This window comes from Sciurus vulgaris (genome assembly GCF_902686455.1).
Source record: "Sciurus vulgaris genome assembly, chromosome: 11".
NCBI classification, from domain to species: Eukaryota; Metazoa; Chordata; class Mammalia; order Rodentia; family Sciuridae; genus Sciurus; species Sciurus vulgaris.
The window spans coordinates 39350370-39368184 of record NC_136472.1 but is presented as its reverse complement, the minus strand read 5'-3'; the positions used below and the strand labels follow the sequence as shown (position 1 = coordinate 39368184).

The following is a 17815-nucleotide window of genomic DNA, read 5'->3' as shown; positions in this document are numbered from 1 at the left end:
TACCAGTTCCTAGAAGCAATGTCACAGAGCATTAAAATATCCTCTTATAAAAGAGGACTGCATTTTAGAAAAGAGGAATCTATGAAATGCACACATAATCAGAAGTCACATGCATAAAAAGAATGAAATCAAGTGATTACTATTTTTTATCCAATTACAATTTCTTAGACTAAATACCATTCTATGTTAAATAGCCTATCACAGCTCTCAAACTTTATGGTCTTAGGACCCCTATATACTCTTAAAAAATTCAGTCAGTCAGGAGACTGGGGATATAGCTCAGTTGGTAGAGTGCTTGCCTTGCATGCACAAGGCCCTCGGTTCAATCCCCAGCACCCCCACACCCCCTCCCCTCCAAAAAATTCAATCAGAAGTCAGGTGTGGTAGAAATGCGTATAATCCCAGTGACTCCGGAAGGCTGAGGCAGGAGGGTCAAAAGTTCAAAGTCAGCCTCAGCAACACACAAGGCTCTAAGCAACTCTGGGAGACCCTGCATTCAAATAATATAAAAAAATAAAATAAAGAGGGTTGAGGATATAGCTGAATCAGTGGGAAAGCACCCCAGGTTCAATCCCCAGTATTAAAAAAAGAAAAAGGAAAACAAGAAAAAAGAAAGAAAATCAGATAATTTTGTTTTTTGTATTTGCAAATATTACTTTTTTAAAGGCAGCTGAATTTTTCTCATCTGCTTCTTCATTCAATCTGCTGACATATGATGTTATATAGATGTTGAAAACTTCCACTGTACACTCATAAGAGAAAGTCTTAGATTTCCTTCTTTGTTTGAGATGGGGGTCTTGCTATATTGCCCAGGCAGGTCTAGAACTCCTGGGCTCAACTGATCCTCCTGTCTCAGGTAAATGGAATTACTGGTTATGTGTCTTAGATTTTTCTTTTTGGTACCAAGGACTGAATCCAGGGCACTCAACCCTTGAGCCACATTTCCTACCCTTTTTATTTTTTATTTTGAGGCAAGGTCAAAAGTTGCTGAGGCTGGCTTTAAACTTGGTTCCTCCTGTCTCAGCCTCGCAAGCCCCTGGGAATACAGAGAAGCACCACTGTGCCTTGCTGTGTCTTATATTTCTTATGAAATGATTTACATTCACCTATCTTCTGAAAATCTCAGAAGCCCCTGGGGGTCCCTGGACCAAATTTGAGAAATACTGCAGTTAGAACATTCATTCTGAGCCACAAAACCCAAGCATGATATGACATAGAAATTTTATTTGGATGTAAGAAATGATTTACATATATAAAGCAAAAAGAAAACCATAAAGAAATCTGCAATGAAGGGGATTAACAAGGCATGCTAAAATGTTAAACACAGTCATGTTTGAGTAATGAGTAGTGGAAAATTTTCTCCCCTTCTAGTATTTTCCAAATTCTTTAATAAGTTGGCTTCTTGTTTTTCTTTTTCTTCTAGTTGTTGTGCAGTACTGGTGTGACTGGAACATTCTGCCACTAAACTACATCCCCAGCCCTTTATTTTCAGACAGGATCTCATTAAGTTGCCCAGGTTGGCCTGGAACTTGCAACCCTTCAGTCTCAGGCTTCGAAGTACCTGGTATTATAGGCAGATGTCAATACAGCCAGCAAAAGGTGGTTTTATTTTTACAGAAATTTAATTTTAGGAATGGGGATGTAGCTCAGTGGTACAGCACTTGCCTCACGTGTATAAGAGAAGCCCTGGGTTCAATCCCCAGTACTGTAAAAAACAAAGGGGATAGGGGCAGGAAAAAACCCAGAAACCCTAAGATAGTAGCTACCACCCAAGGCATAAGAAACAAGTATTACTTTGCATTATTCTGAACACTTCTGTGTAGCACCAAAAAGAAAGTGATGCTCAAACAAGTCAGATTAAAATTTTGTTTTTCCAGGACTTCTTGAAATCTACAGTATAGAATACACAATAACATTTGAGGATTCCCTATCATCTTTTTCTTTTTCATGTAGATTTCATGTAACGACTATGTCAAAACACCAGTTTAGAAAAGTTTTAAGAGTCATCTGTTTAGACACACAAATTACGTAGGAGAAATGAACTCCTGGAATAAAGTGCACCACTGGCAAGTATGCGTTTAGAATGAAAAATTTTAAAAGACTACTGCAATTTAAACCTAAATTATGTTGTTTTGCCAGGTGCAATAATGTATGCCAGCAACTCAGGAGGCTAAGGCAGGAGGACTTCAGTTTAAGACCAACCTCAGAAACTTGGTGAGAACCTCAGGACTTAGGGAGACCCTGTCTCAAAATAAAAAATAAAAAGAACGGGGATGTAGCTCAGTGGTAAAATGCTCCTGGTTCAATTTTTAACTATGGGTTAAAAATGGTGACAAACCAATCACTGGACAATGTAGTTTAAAAGAGCAATAATTGGAAAATCAGCAAATAATAGGGAGGCATTTCATATCAGAACGGTCAATTATTCAATGAATATAGTCCACTGTTAGAATTGTTGTCTTTATCAAAATAAAGTCAAATTTCTATTAACCCTTTCTACCAAAGAAAGATAGATCAAAGATTTAAACATACAATAAGGGTTTGGGGATACACTGAGTACTAGTGCTTAGTATCTGTGTATGAGCAAAGTGTCTAAATCAAAAGACAAACTTAGTACCTTCAACCCATATGACAAAGTACTACATTTATTAGTATACCAGTTTGCAATGTAAAATGTCAGTTACTCAAAAAGAAGATGATCTGTGGATGTGGCTCAGTGGCCAAGTGTCCCTGAGATCAATTCCTGGCACCCCACTCTTCCCCAAAAAAGAAAATAGATGAAGGAGGCTAGAGGCATATCTCAAAGAGTGCTTGACTAGAATGTACTAGACCCTGGGATCAATCCCTAGCACCTCCTAGGCAGGGCAATGCATATGAATAGGACAAAAAATAAAAACTAATTAACTTTATTTTATTTGGTACTGGGGATAGGACCCAGAGTTGCCCTACCACTGATTTATTCACTGAGACCTTTTTTACTTTGAGACAAGGTCTCCCTAAGTGTCCTAGAACTTTTGATCCTCCTGGGTCAGTTTCCTAAGTAGTTGTGATTATAAGCATGTATCAACATGTGGGCTACAACTAAATTTTTAAACATTCAAAAGAAATGCAAATGTAATTCCTAAAACAGAAATCAAGTACCTTATAATTAACACTTCACTGGCAAAGGTATGCAGAAACAGACCTTTTTTTTTTTGGTACTGGAAACTGAACACCACTGAGCAACATCCTCAGCCCTTTTTATTTTTTATGTTGAGAGTGTCTCACTAGGTTGCTTAGGATCTTGCTAAATTGCTGAGTTGTTGGGGTTACAGGTGTGCCCTACTGTGACAGCTTAAAAAGACATTCTTACATTGGCAGGGGGCAAGTAGCATTACTGATCAAAATTAAGTATGATTGGTGTCCCCCGCCACCCACCTCACCTGAGGTTTCAACACCAGATAATCAACCTCTGAGACAGGAGTCTGGGGCAGATAAATAAGTTACAGACACTGTAGTCACTAAAAATAATAAGGCATGTGGCATCATAACACATGCCTTTAATCACAGCAGCTGGGGAGGCCGATGCAGGAGGATGGAACATTCAAGGTCAGTTTCAGCAATTTAGCAAGTCCATAAGCAACTTAGAAGACCCAGTCTCAAAATATTAAAAAAAAAAAAAAAAAAAAAAAAAGGGCTGGGATGTAGCTCAGTGGTTAAGTGTTCCTGGGTTCAATCCCTGGTAACAATCTACAAACAGCCAGCCAGCAAGGCAGGGCAGGCGGCAACATGCTACAATATCTATAATGGTGGGTTTTTAAAAATCCCAGGGCAGCCAAGCTTGGTGATGCATGCCTGCAATCCCAGTGACTCAGGAGGCTGAGGCAGGAGAATCTCAAGTTCAAGGAGGGCTTCTCAACTAAGTGAGATCTTGCCTCAAAATAGAAAAATAAGGGCTGGGATGTAGATTAGTGGTAAAGCACTCCTAGGTTCAATTCCTAGTAAAAGAAGAAGAATACATAAATATATAAATCAGGGCAGTTAGGTACAGTGGCACACCCCTAAATATCAGCGACCCATAAGGCTCAGGCAGGAAGATTGGGAGTTTCAGCCCACTCTGGGTAACTTGGTGAGACTACGTTACAAAATATAAAAAACAGTACTGGGGATGTAGCTCAGTGGTAAAGTGCCCTAGGTTCAACCCCCAGTACCCAAAATAACAAAACCAAACCAAAAACCACATACAAAAACCACTTTACAGTGTTCTTGGGTATTCTTCTAGAGCTAAAGACCTATTTGGCTAAAAATTAAACCACTGAGTTGAAAAAAATGTGTATGCATATATGTAAATATTTTTAGTTGTAGGTGGACATAATACCTCTATTTATTTTTATGTGGTACTAAGGATTGAACCCACTGCCTCACACATGCTAGACAAGCACTCACCAGAGCTACAACCATAGCCCTACTATATATATTTTAAAAAAGAAGAGAACTCAGAAGTTAGATTTTAACATCTGACCAAGCATGATCACAGCAAGAGGTACACATGACTCCTTATGAAATAAGACATTCCTACAGTGATCTGCAACCCTGACAGTATCTTAGAATCACCTGGGGGATGGAAAGTTTAAAAGATGCTCATGTTCCACCCTAGATTAATTAAACCAGAGTCTCCAAGGATTCATGTACCATCTTTTTTTTTTAAGCTGTCCAGGTGATTCTAGTTCAGACTGATTGAAAACCATGGTTATATATTACTGACAATTTTTAGTGCCCCCAAAGTTTTCTGTAGTTAAGTAAAGCCTACGAGCCCTTTCTCAGAATAATGTTAAGTACACAAAATGTTTCTCTCTTCCCCTCCCTCCCTTCTTTTGCGATACTGGGGATTGAATCCAGGGTCCCAGGCACACCAGACAAACTATCACTGAGCTTCCCCAGCCCTTTTTCTTCTTTTATTTTGAGACAGGGTCTCACTAAGTTCTGAGAGTAGCCCTGAATTTGCAATCCTCCTGCTTCAGTGTCCCAAGTAGCTGGGATTACAGGCACGGGCAACCAGCACTGCAAATTCCAAGGAATTCCAAAGGAAACCAACTTTAGAAGTTACAGAAATATTTTTAAAGCAAAATTTATATATAGTAATGTAAACTTAAAACATCAAAACATTGATGAGTGCAAGCAAAATTTTGAATATTTATGTCATAATATTCAAATATTTATGTCATGGATGCTGCTATTTGGTTTCTGGTGCACGTTAATAACAGAAGGGAATGTTCCATTTTAATTAGACGTTAATAAAAAGTTTATCCCCCTGCTGGGCACAGTGGCATACACCTGTAATCCCAGCAGCTCAGGAGGCTGCTGCAGGATGATCAAAAGTTTGAAGCCAGCCTCAGCAATTTAGCAAGGCCTGAAGCAGTTTAATGAGAACCTGTCTCAAATTAAAAATTTTAAAGGGCTGGGGATACGGCTCTGTGGTTAAGTACCCCTGGGTTCAATCCTTGGTACCCCCCAAAAGTTTATTCCCACCCGCCACCCAATTCATGGAACCCCTAAAATTCAAATGCACAGGCACCTGGAGGATCATCAGGAGTGTCAGTTACATCTTTATTTTCTCTAGCCAAGGATTAGCTAAACATTCATAAAGCAATCTATATAGTTAATTCTCAATTGACTACCTTATAGATGTATGCTAACCTAACAACCAAGAGTACACACACTGCAACTGTGGCTGCATTTAATTTCCACAATTAAAAAAAAAAAAAAAACCCTTTTGTCACAGTTATAAACTAGCAAAGTGGCCAAGTTTGAGACTGTAGCATTTCTGCCATCTGGACTGATGACGTACTACTACAGGGCAAAAACTGAACAGTTTTCTAGAATCCAAAAGAGAAACTAGGCCTCCATAAGGAATGGAGCCGGCCAGGCAAAGCAGCACATGCCTATAATCCCAGCTATTCAAACTGAGGCAGACAAATTTCAAGTGGGAGCCCAGACTGGCCAACCTATCTCAAAAATAAAAATAAACTGGGGGTGGTGGTGCATGACTGTAAACCCAGCAGCTTGGGAGGTTGAGGCAGGAGGATCAGAAGTTCAACCCAGCTTCCGCAACTTAGTAAGGCCCCAATTTAGTGAGACCCTATCACGAAAAGGGCTGAGAATGTGATTCAGTGGTTAAGCACCCCTGGGTTCCATCCCCAGTATAGACAGACAGACAGACAGATGAATGAATGAACTGGGACATAGCTCAGTTGTAGATTATGTGTACAGTATGCTAGAGGCCCTTCACTAAAACCTTAGTAAAACCTTAAAAAAATAATATATTACTTCCTGACTCTGTTGCAAAAGCATTCTTACCAGTCACTCTAAGAAAACCTAGGACAAGTCTTCAATGTCCATTTGTAATGAACTAAGGTCATAACTGTTTTAGTACAGCCAAAAGAACAGATGAAGGGAAGAGGGGGGAAAAACAGCCAGCAGCTGTCCCGTGCTTCTATGCCAACTTTCTACAGTAAGAAACTATCAAAATACAGCTTTTTGTATTTGGAATAACTTATAATTCCAATATAACTCTTCAGAGGATGCTAAAGAAGAATGAAACTCCAAATCAAGTGAGCAGAACAAAATTTAGACTGCTTCTCAAAGCATGTACATTACCAATTATTTCATTTTCTAATTTATTTTTTCTGTGAACAACAACATGAATATAACTGATTGTGCTGGGGTTGTAGCTCAGTAGTAGGGCGCTTGCCTCACATGTGTAAGGAACTGGGTTCCATTCTCAGCACCACATATAAATAATAATTATCCATTGACAATTAACAAATATTTTTAAAAATAATGTAAACTAGGGCTGGGGATATAGCTCAGTTGATAGAGTGCTTGCCTCACAAGCACAAGACCCGGGGTTCAAATCCCCAGCACCGCAAAAAAAAAAGTAAACTGATTAAATGTTGGGAAGTAAACATATTTAACCTTTAAAATTTACATTTTAATAATGCCTTTAAGAAATGACTGACATAATGTACAATTTACCCATTTACAATATATAATTGTTTTTCATTTATGAATATACTGTTATGTAACCATCATAAATTTTAAAACATTTATCACCCCCAAAAGAAACCAACATTTATTAGCAGTCACTCCCATTTCCCTCCAAATCCCCCAGCTCCCCCAATCTACCTTGTCTCTAGAGATTTGCTAATATTTCACATAAATGGAAAACATACACTATGTGGATTTTCGTTTCTAGCTTTCAATTAGCATGATGTTTTCAAAATTTATGTTTTAGCCTAATCAAGCATTTTTCTTTTTACTGCTAAATAATATTCCATTATATGGGATACTCTTTTATTTATGTAGTAACTTTAACACTGAACAATCACCAGACTGCTTTCCAATGTGACAGAACCATTGTACATTAACACCAGCAGTGTATGAGAGTTCCAATTTCTCCACATTCCCAATATTTGTCATTATCTGTCTTTCTGATTAAAACCATAATAGTGGGTGTGAAATGGTATCTCACTGTGATTTTGATTTACATTTCCTAAATGGTTAAAGAAATCAGGCATCTTGAGTTGGGGCTGTAGCTCAGTTGCAGAGTGCTTGCCTACTACTACTACTACTACTACATGTGAGGCACTGGGTTGGATACTTAGCACCTCATAAAAACAAATAAAATAACGGCATGCTGTCTGTCCATCTACAACTACAATTTTTTTTTTTTTTTTAAGTCAAGCATCTTCTCATATTGCTTATTGGCAATTTGCGAATCTTTTTTGGAGAGATCTCTATTCAGTCCCACTGCCCATTTTTTAATTGGGTTTTTTTTATGACCAAATCATTCAAATTCTTTATATATATTAGATACAAGTCCCTTATCAGACACGATTTCCAAAAATTTTCTCCCATTCTGTGGGGTCCCTTGTCACTTTTTATGTTTAATTTTTTGTTCGTCATATGAAGTTAAGTAACATACAGAAATAGAACTTATGACATTGTCTTTACAGGCATGAAACACCATTCCAATTAATTCTCAAACTTTTTATAAAGAAACACATTATACTCTCACACATCTGTAAACATAGCTACTCAGGAAGATGGGGCAAGAGGATCCCAAGTTCAAAGCCTGCCTGGGCAACTTAGCAAGACCCTGTGTCAAAAACTAAAAAGGCTGGGGAATATGACTCACTGGAAAAGCACCCCTGGGTTTAATCATCAGTACCAGAAAATAAGCAAACACCTTCAATATCAATATAAATAACATTTTATGAAAATATATTTTCTAAAAACAATAAAAAGTATGACACTTTTTGTATTTCTCCTTTTTTGCAGTGTTAGGGATCAAATCCAGGGCCTTGTGCATACTAGGCAACTGCTCTACCACTGAACTATTTTACATTCTTGTGATCTTTTAAAAGTCTATCTATCGCTTCTCAGCCGTTTGGCTAAGATCAAGTACAGTATGTGTTCTTATCAGTTTAGTATCTGACACATCCTCTATCCAAGGACAATACATTAAATGGATTTTTGGAGCAGGGATATGGAATAAGAGCTTGCTCCTTCCACTCTACACATCAATCTGGCATTCCAGTACCTCCAGGAATGGTGCACCCGCCTCGGGGGATAATTGGGGGGGGGGGGGGGGGGAGGCTACCTATAAATAGAAAATGTTTTCAGTTCATCATAACATAATTGGAGAAAGGGGGAACACTTTCAATAGACTTTTCTTAACTGTGGATAAGTCAGGCAGTCTTGGGAAAACTCCATGAATTATACTTTACTGAAATTCCAAACCACTTTCTATATTAGCTCTTAACTTTTACCAGGGCTATATGAGGGAAGGGTGTGGAGAGGTGACAGGCACCATGAATGATTAGAAGAACTATATACTGGTAGGATGTATAGCTCTGTGGTAGAGTGCTTGCCTAGAATGCATAAGGTCCTGGGTTTGAACCCTAGCACTGGAGGGGGGAAAAAAAAAACCCAAAACATGAAAATGTAATTTCTTCTTCCCATTACTACAGAAGTAAAACAGACTGGGGGGAAAAAAAAGTTTTTGTTCTAAATAAAATTTTCAGTAACTGGGTATTATGCTAGGGTCAAAGTGAATTAAAATAGAGATCATCTTAATACATGTGATACACTTAAAAGAGGGGGGATACTGGGTGCAGTGGTGTGCCTCTATAATCCCGGATAATGGTGAGACTGAGGCAGGAGGAGCCCGAGTTCTAGGCCTGCCTCAGAAATTTAGCAAGACTGTGTCTCAAAAAAAAAAAAAAAGTTGGGGGTGTACCTCAATGTCCCTGGGTTCACTCCCTGGTGCTGAGAAGAAAATAAATAAATAAATAAAAATTTAAAAAGTGTAGGCAATGTGGAGCAGTGGTAGAGAGCCCTTGGGTTCAATTCCCAGTACCACCATAAAAAACAAGTATTAGGTTGGGAGAGATGGTAGATTAAAGGACTTATGTCTACTTCTGCATAAGCTCTTGACCATGATCAACTGAATAAAATAGAAAAGCCTCAATCCTGGTTTTGTAATGAGTATTTTCCACTATATCTCAATAAAGTTGAAGGATATTGTCAGTAAAATACTATTCTCGGATAATCTGCAATTTTCCTACTTATTTTATCCAATAAGTATTTTATTTTATTAATATGTTTGGTACTGTACCACTGTGCTACGTCCCCCAGTCCTTTTTATTTTGAGCAGGGCCTTAATGTCATATACTATGATGGTTCCTATAAGACTGTAATGGAGCTAAAAAATTCCATTACAATATAACCTAGTGATCTTGGCCATCTTAACAACATGACAGATTACTCACGTGTTTGAGATGTTGGTGTAAACAAATCTACTGCACCACCAATTACATACTGTACATAATACTCAATAATGAAAATAAACAGGTATCCACTGTTTTATGTATTCACTACACTTACTAAAGCACAGTAGTGATTATAACAGTGTAGTCATCATCTTAGAATATACTATTTTTTTAAGTTTACTATAAAACAGTATACACTGTAAGGGCAGCAACAATCTCATACATTTCATGTCTCCACTATTATCATTATTATTATTATTCTGCGGTGCTATGGATGGAACCCAGGGTCTTGGACATGCCAGGCAAACACTCGACCACTAAGCTACATCCTCACAACTCTTCTGAGGTTTTGACTGTATCACTTTCTCTGCTGCTTGATTTAACCTTGTGTTCTTTTGTTCATTAGGGCATTAGGAGCACAGGGAGATAGACTACCATACACATACATCCTCCACAGAGCCATAGGTTGTAACATTTAGGTTTCTATAAACACTATGACGTCCATGATGATGACAAAATCAGGAAACAACCATCATTAACTAAGCACGACTATCATATAATCTATCTGTTCTCTAATACATGTTTGTAAAATGTCATGCATCCTTAAAAATAAGGTAACACCAGATTCAAGTCATTCTAACAAATTTTAGCTAAAATGTTAAGAACTACACAAAAAGTCTTAAGTTTCTCTATAGTCAACGTTTTTGTTTTTCAAAATTAGAAGTAGACCACAGTAGCACTTTGTAAGATTTTCTAAGAATAGTAACTTAATTAAGCCAACTCACATGCCCAGAGAATAAAGTATTTTATGTGACTGGTGTCAAGGACTAAAAGCCAGCTTAGTTCTGTGTTCCTTTACCAATGCAACTGAACTCATAGACTATGAGTTTTTGAGAACAAAACTGAACATGCATTATGAACCAGTAAGCCCTCTGATCCTTACAAAGACTAAAATTCTACACATGCAAACAATTAAAAAGCTTTAAAAATAAACTACACTTATCACACACTGCTTATTATATTTGCTTATTCATCTCCTAAGAAAAAATGGCTCCAAAATACAAATAAGTGCTGAGGATATAGCTTGGTGATACAGAACGAGCTCAGCATCCATGAAGTCCTGGGTTCTATGCCCAGCACCACAAAACAATAACAACAAAATATATAAATAAAAATCCGAACCTTTTGGAATTTGGAAGACCAGGCTCTTTCAACCAAGAGTAGCCACGATATTAAAAATAAACCAAGTCAAACAACAGAAAAACATCAACTAAGGCACAGTTTTGCACTTCTGATTTTATTCAATATTTAATGTACATCAGTCCCACCTTTTTTTTTTTTTTTTTTTAAGACCAGGTCTTCCTAAGTTGCTGAGGATATTCTACAACTTGTGATTCTCCTCTTGCGCTCATCCTCTAAGTAGCTGGGACTTAAGGCACACTGTTGGCATCTAACTCAAAACCCTTTCAGATCAATTTTTACACCATTACCAACTATCCAACAAAACAAAAATAACTCCAAATCCACAATTAGGTCCTAAAGAGAAATATGGTAGAAAAGCTTAAAATTATGACTTGTTTTTGGCAACTGTCCAACTAATGAGTACAAACAGCCAAGTACAGACTTTGCCCTTCTAAAGGTCTACCTGGGATCCCCTGAAACAACCTATGAAGGAAAAAAAAAAAAAAATCACTCCTAACAGTTCCTTTCTGTTTTAACTTTAAGAAAAACCAATACTAAACCCAGGTTAACTACACTGAGGAAGAATCACTGCTACATACAACATCTTCTAATGTTCAGATCTGGGGCTAGAGATATAGCTTAGTGGTAAGAGCACATGGTTCGATCCCAGCACCACAATAAATAAATAAGAAAGCCTTTCTAAATAGCAAAAATAAACAAAGATGAAATTAATTTGCCCACTCAAAACTGTTAGGGTAAGCCAGGTGCAGTAGCACATGCCTGTAATCCCAGAGGCTTAGGAGGCTGAGACAGGAGGATTCCAAGTTCAAAGCCAGTCTCAGCAACTTTGTGAGACCCTGTATCAAAATAAAAAATAAAGGACCGGGCATGTGGCTTAGTGGTTAAGCATCCCCGGGGTTCAATCACCAGTACTCCCCCCATCAAAGAAAAACAACAACAACAACAACAAAAAACACCAAATGGCTACTCAACAAAATAAACAAGGTTTATAGTTTCATTCATAATTGATAAGTATACCACAGAACACATTTTTCATATTTTTTTACTAAGACAAAAAAAAACACTGAGACTGGTCTCCAACTTGTGATCCTCCTGGGTTGCTGGGATTATGGGTAAGGGCCACTACACCAGGCTAGGCTAGACATATTTTAAAAAGTGAAATACAGGGCTGAGGATGTATCTCAGTGATAGAGCCCTTGCCTAGCACGTACCAGATCCTGGGTTCAAGAGCCAGCACCAGGGGAAGGAGTTAAAGTAGTCTTTTCCAAAAAGTGCAGAAACACAATTTGAGAGGCTTAAAGGTTCAGATAAATTGACTTGGCCAAACACATGTTCCTTTCTTCCTCCCATCCAAGTCATCTTTAAAATAATCCACTTGTATAACCCAAATATTAAGCTAAATATAAATTAGCTATATACCTGTCATCCCAATAGTTCCTATATGCAAAAATCAACCCATTCATCTAACCAACATCATAAGAATCAAAATAGTACTTTCTAGGTTTTTAACATATAAAGCTGAATAGGGCAGTCCCTTCAACTCAAGAATCTCAGAACAGATGGAGAAACAATAGCCTATCATACGATACTGGAGTAGTGTACAAGGTTAAATAAAGGAAGAATGAGATCAAGTTGTAGTAAGCACTAAAAACATATACAAAACTAAAATATAGCTGTAATTCCAAAAAGAAATCAGATGTTTGTTGGGGGCAAGGAAGGAAGCAGACCTACATTCAAATAGTTTTATAACAGTTAAACTGGCAGAGTAAACTGTTGTGGTGACAGTATGGGAGGAAGGGGAAAGAAAAGACTAGACACAGTGAACAAGGAGCTTCAGACTATCCTTAAACACTAAAGCAAAACTGAATTTCTTTACAAGAGTTAAAAAAAAAAAATGTCCAACAAACATTAGCAATGATTTTGCTTGTCAATAATCACTGCTATCTTTCGAAAGGCACAAATCAGGACTGGGCTGTAGCTCAGTGGCAGAGCGCTTGCCTAGCATGTGTGAGGCACTGGGTTTGCTCATCAGTACCACATAAAAATAAGTAAAATAAAGATATCATATCCATCTACAACAAAAAGTATTTATTTATTTTTTTAAAAAGGGGGCACAAATCACAAAATCTTAATGTTTGAGGGAGAGTTACTGAGGGCAGAACCCAGGGGGGTACTCTACCACTGAGCTACATCCTAAATGCCCTTTTTCAAGGCTCTCCCTAAATTGCCCAGGTGACCTCAAACTTATCCTCCTGCCTCCATCTTCCAAATAGCTGGGATAACAGGAAGGCACCACAGTACATAGCTAACCGCTCATATTTTTCAGTAATAAATTAAGATGTTATCAGCTCTATTCTACAAACTTGACAGCTTCCATGCCAACTGAAAGGCTAAACGAAGTCTACACCTGTTATCTTGTGTGATCTTTCTCCACCTCATTCATCCTTTGTCATTTTTCCAAAACAAATCCATGATTCTCAATAATTTTGGTTTTATTTGTATTATTCTTTAGTTTTGTTTAGTCTCTTTCTGATCCATGATTTCAGGTCATTTCAGGCACTTTCTATTGACTTCCAATGACCACTGTCTTACACATAGAGCAAGGTACAGCTGATTCTTGTTTTAAATCCTGTCACTCTTTAGCATATTATTTAATTACTTCAGTTAAAACTGAATTGCATAATATCTGGTATACTGCTTCAGTGTAATAAGGGTGGAGACAGTGTAATAAGTGAAGGTATGACATGAAAATGAGATGAGGCACCCTAGGTATGGTATTATATGCCTGTGCTTGGGAGCTTGGGAGGCTGAGGCAGGAGGAATGCAAATTCCAGGACTGCCTGGGCACACTTCCCCAGACCCTGTCTGAAAAGTGAAGAATGGCTGGGGACGTAGTTCAGCAGTAGAGCACTCAAATTCAATTCCCAGTTGGGGGGTGGGGGCAGGGTGCAGGAGGACCCCTAGCTTCAATTACCAGCATCACAAAAACTTTTTTTGGAGTTAAGATTACAAGAACATGACTACTTTGCAAGACATGGTGATGCGTGCCTGTAATCCTGGGAGGCTGACACAGGAGGCTCTCAGATTAGAGGCCAGTCTGAGCAATTTAGAAGGACCCTAATCAACAAGAGACCCTATTTCAAAACAAAAATAAATAAATAAAAGGGCTGGGAACACAGCTCAATGGTAAATAGCTCTGGTTTCAATTCCTAGTATCTAAAACAAACGAGAAAAAGGGAGAAAATCTCTTCTTTACATAAAAGTATAAAGCAGTAAGTTGACACACAACAACAGAATTTAAAAAATAAATAAATAACCCATCAGTTTGTCAGGCATGGTGGTGCATGTGTGTAATCCCAGCAACTCATGAGGCTGAAACAGAACTGCAAGTTCAAGGCCACTCTCTGTAACTTGGTAAGACCCTGTTTCAAAATAAAAAACAGGAAGGGCTGGAGATGTGGCCCAGTGATAAAGTTGTCGTGGGTTTAACCCCAGTACCAAAGGGGTGGGGGGAGTGTGCGCGCAGCAGTCGTGGTGGTATATGCCTGTAAACCCAGAGGCCAGGGAGGCTGAGGCAGGAGGATCACAAGTTCAGCAATTTAGCGAGGCACTAGGCAATTCGGTGAAACCCTGCGTCCAAATAAAACACAAAAAAGGACTGCGGATGTGGCTCAGTGGTTAAGTGCCCCTCGGTTTAATCCCAGGTACCAAAGACCGAACAAACAAACAAAAAAAGAATGAATTTCAAAGCATGCACAGAAAACTCAATACCCTACCTCCTTCGCTTTCAGATGCAAAACACCAGTCCACAAAAGGGTGAGTGAAATAAACACGGGTTTTTTTGTTTTTTTTTTTTGCAAAGGGATTGAACCGAAGGGGCTTAACCCCTGAGCCACAACCTCAGTCCTTTTTTTATTTTGAGCAGGTTTCCCTAAATTACTGAGGCTGCTTGAGCCACCATGCCAGAGTTTAAAGTTTTGATATAACTTAGACTCTGCATTTGTGGACATCCTAACATCACGAAAATGTAAATACTACAAAGATTTCAATATTGAAAAGTCCTGAAGTAAAAAACCAACTTTCCCAACAAAATGAAATTTTATAGTACCCAATCTATACAATAAGGTACAGTCCTATTTAGCCTCATCTGTCTCATCCAATAAAGGCTTCCATGTTATAAACTGAAAACTTGAAAAACAACAACCTAAGTGTATTTTGTTGCTATGGCAATGGAAAATTGCGAGGAAAAGACTTTGTAGGCTGGCTATCCTCCATTTTAAAAACACCTAAACATACAACCAAGACTAATATAAAAAAATAAAAAATACCTAAACATACCAGACCTTACGTAGAAAAGCACATTTAACGACATTGTTCATAAAACCAGTTTCCTCTTCATACTAAAAAATAAATACCAGTCCACAAGAGCAAATCATTTAAAAATCTGAATCTTAAAATATCTAAACGTCACTCATATCTACTACTAAAACAGATGCTTTTGTTTACAGTAACCAAAGCAGATGTCCCGTTTTAGATTTACAAAATTCTGCATATCTGTGTAGCCGCAAAAACGAAAATGAAAAGTGGCTAGAAGGGAGAAAAGAGGAAAGCCACACAACTCCCCAAAACCTCGGCATAACCATGCTGTACTTCTAGGCTGCTTCTTTCTTCACTCACGACTTCAAGGGTCTATTTCTCCAGCTTAGTTTCATTTCAAATATTTTTTTCTCAAGCTAGTAACCTATTTCTGCGTACAGTGTATTGTGAAGGAGGTCGGACGCGAAGGAAACATTGTCAAGTTTTTGAAAACAGCAGATACACATTAACATAACCAATTCCTCATCAACCGAACACCAAAAATATATCAAATAAAAGCAACCAAACGGAAGCATTCCCATGAATCTAACTAGGACGAAGCAGCCTCCCAGCTATTGTTTAAGTTCAATGTTTATTCGTTTTAACACGTAAGAAAAGCCACAAAAATTTAAAATCTAGATCATGTTCCCCGCTCCCACGATTCTTCAGAACACGGTCCCTCGGGTTCACTAACTACGAACATGGCTGGAGTACTCGGACGAATTGAGTCGTGGAGAGAAGAGGTCGCCACGAGGCCCCGCACTCTCCTTCCTCACCTGCTCCGTGGCTCCGTCTCCTGACATGGCCTCAGATGATTACAGCGTGCGCACTGGTCGGCGATGGGAAGCTAGAAAAGAAAAATTAAACTAAAAACAACCCCCAAATCAGGAAAGTAACCCCCTGCCCAGCGGAGTCAGACCGCCAACACGAATCGCCACCGCCCACTCAGCTATGAATTAAAATGGCTGCGCCCCTGCCGGCGGAGAAGGGGGTGTGGCTTCTATTAACTTCCGGGGCAGAGGGCGGGGCTAAATCTCAACTCGCCGGTTAGTCTGGGCGCGCAGACTCAGAGAGCTCTCAGGGGGCGGTGCCAGTGCGTGAGCTAACGTCGGGGCCTTAGGCTGATGAGGCTGTTGCGGAACTGGTTGAGACCGGCTGGCAAGCGGAAAGCTATTGGCTTGAAGGCTCGCGCGCTTCTTGGAATTTAGTTATCAAGGGGTAAAGCCAGTTCCTCTTCGTTGACGCCTGACTGCAAGTCATTTGAATTCACGCAAACTAACCATGTTAGGGAGCAATGCTAAGGGTTTTATGCCTCCTGTAGTTCCGTAAGGAGGAGTCCGTGGAAGTTTTCTGTGGTTTCGACTCATGCCTTCCTGGGCGTGTAAGGAACAAATTAAACACATATTAAGTTTTATAGTCGCTTTCTCTCTTTGTATAATATAAGTCTGCAAGAACCGGTTTTCAGCACAGCATCTCGTTTTCCATTCAAGGATCGTTATAAGAGGTCTCATTCCCGTCTCCCTTTCCATCCTCCGCCCCATAGTGGATCCCCAGGGATACTCTACCACTGAGCTACACATCCAGCTCATTTTCTTGAGACAGGGTCGAGTTAAATTGCCCAGGCTGGCCTTGAATTTCTTACACTCCTGCCCCAGCCTCACAAATTGCTGGGATTACGGGAGTGTGCTGCTGAACCAGCTACACTTGCCTTTTTCACTTAGTATATCATGTAAAATTCGGGATGAAATAATGAAAATCTTTATTTTCATTAATTTTTTGTTTGTTTTGTTTTTTACAGTTGCATACTACTACTATGGTTGTACCATAGGACTACCCAATCCTGGACGGCATAGTAGCGTCCCCCTGTAATCCTAGCAATTTAGGAGGCTGAGGCAGGAGGATCGCGAATTTGAGGCCAACCTGGGCAAGTTAGCAAGCCCTTGGTAACTTAGTGAGTCCCTATCTCAAAAACTAAAAAGGACTGGTGATGTAGCTTGGTAAAGCACCCCTGAGTTCGGTCCCTGGTTCACAAATTAACCAACCCTGTAAATAGAGATATTGTGTTATTTCTGATATTTTGCTGTCGACTGAGAATAAAATTAATGAAAAACAAAGAAAAATCTTACTTATTTGGTGCTAATTAGGATTGCAATTCAGGAAAACACAGACTGTAGCAATCCTGAAAATGTGCTCCAAGGTTTTACAAAATTGGTTAAACTGTTTTGTTATGAAAGGGGATGGATGCCCTCTCAGATTCTGGGTGGTTTGGAGGAAGGAGTATGTTGTGTAGAAGTCAGCAGAGGTTAACAGTGTTGGTTTGGCCAAATCCAAAGATCAGCTCACAACTGGAGAGTGAGAGTACTTGCAGTCCACTTAAAAAGGTCTCAGGACATGTCTGACATCTAACAGTGGCCTCCTGATTCCCTTTTTTTTTTTTTTTTAGG

General features: G+C 39.0%; 1 protein-coding gene across 2 annotated transcripts in view; it reads right to left on the bottom strand.

The window, feature by feature from the left end:
- The window catches only part of CSTF3 (cleavage stimulation factor subunit 3), a 73991-nt gene extending 57632 nt beyond the window's left edge, over positions 1–16359 (bottom strand). For both annotated transcript variants that reach the window (XM_079103076.1, XM_079103075.1), the window contains exon 1: positions 16148–16359. Coding sequence is in view for 1 of the 2 variants with exons in the window: in XM_079103075.1 (XP_078959201.1) it covers positions 16148–16174 (27 nt within the window). In the remaining variant the exon portion in view is untranslated. The remainder of the gene's footprint in view (positions 1–16147) is intronic.
- Positions 16360–17815: the final 1456 nt, after the last annotated feature.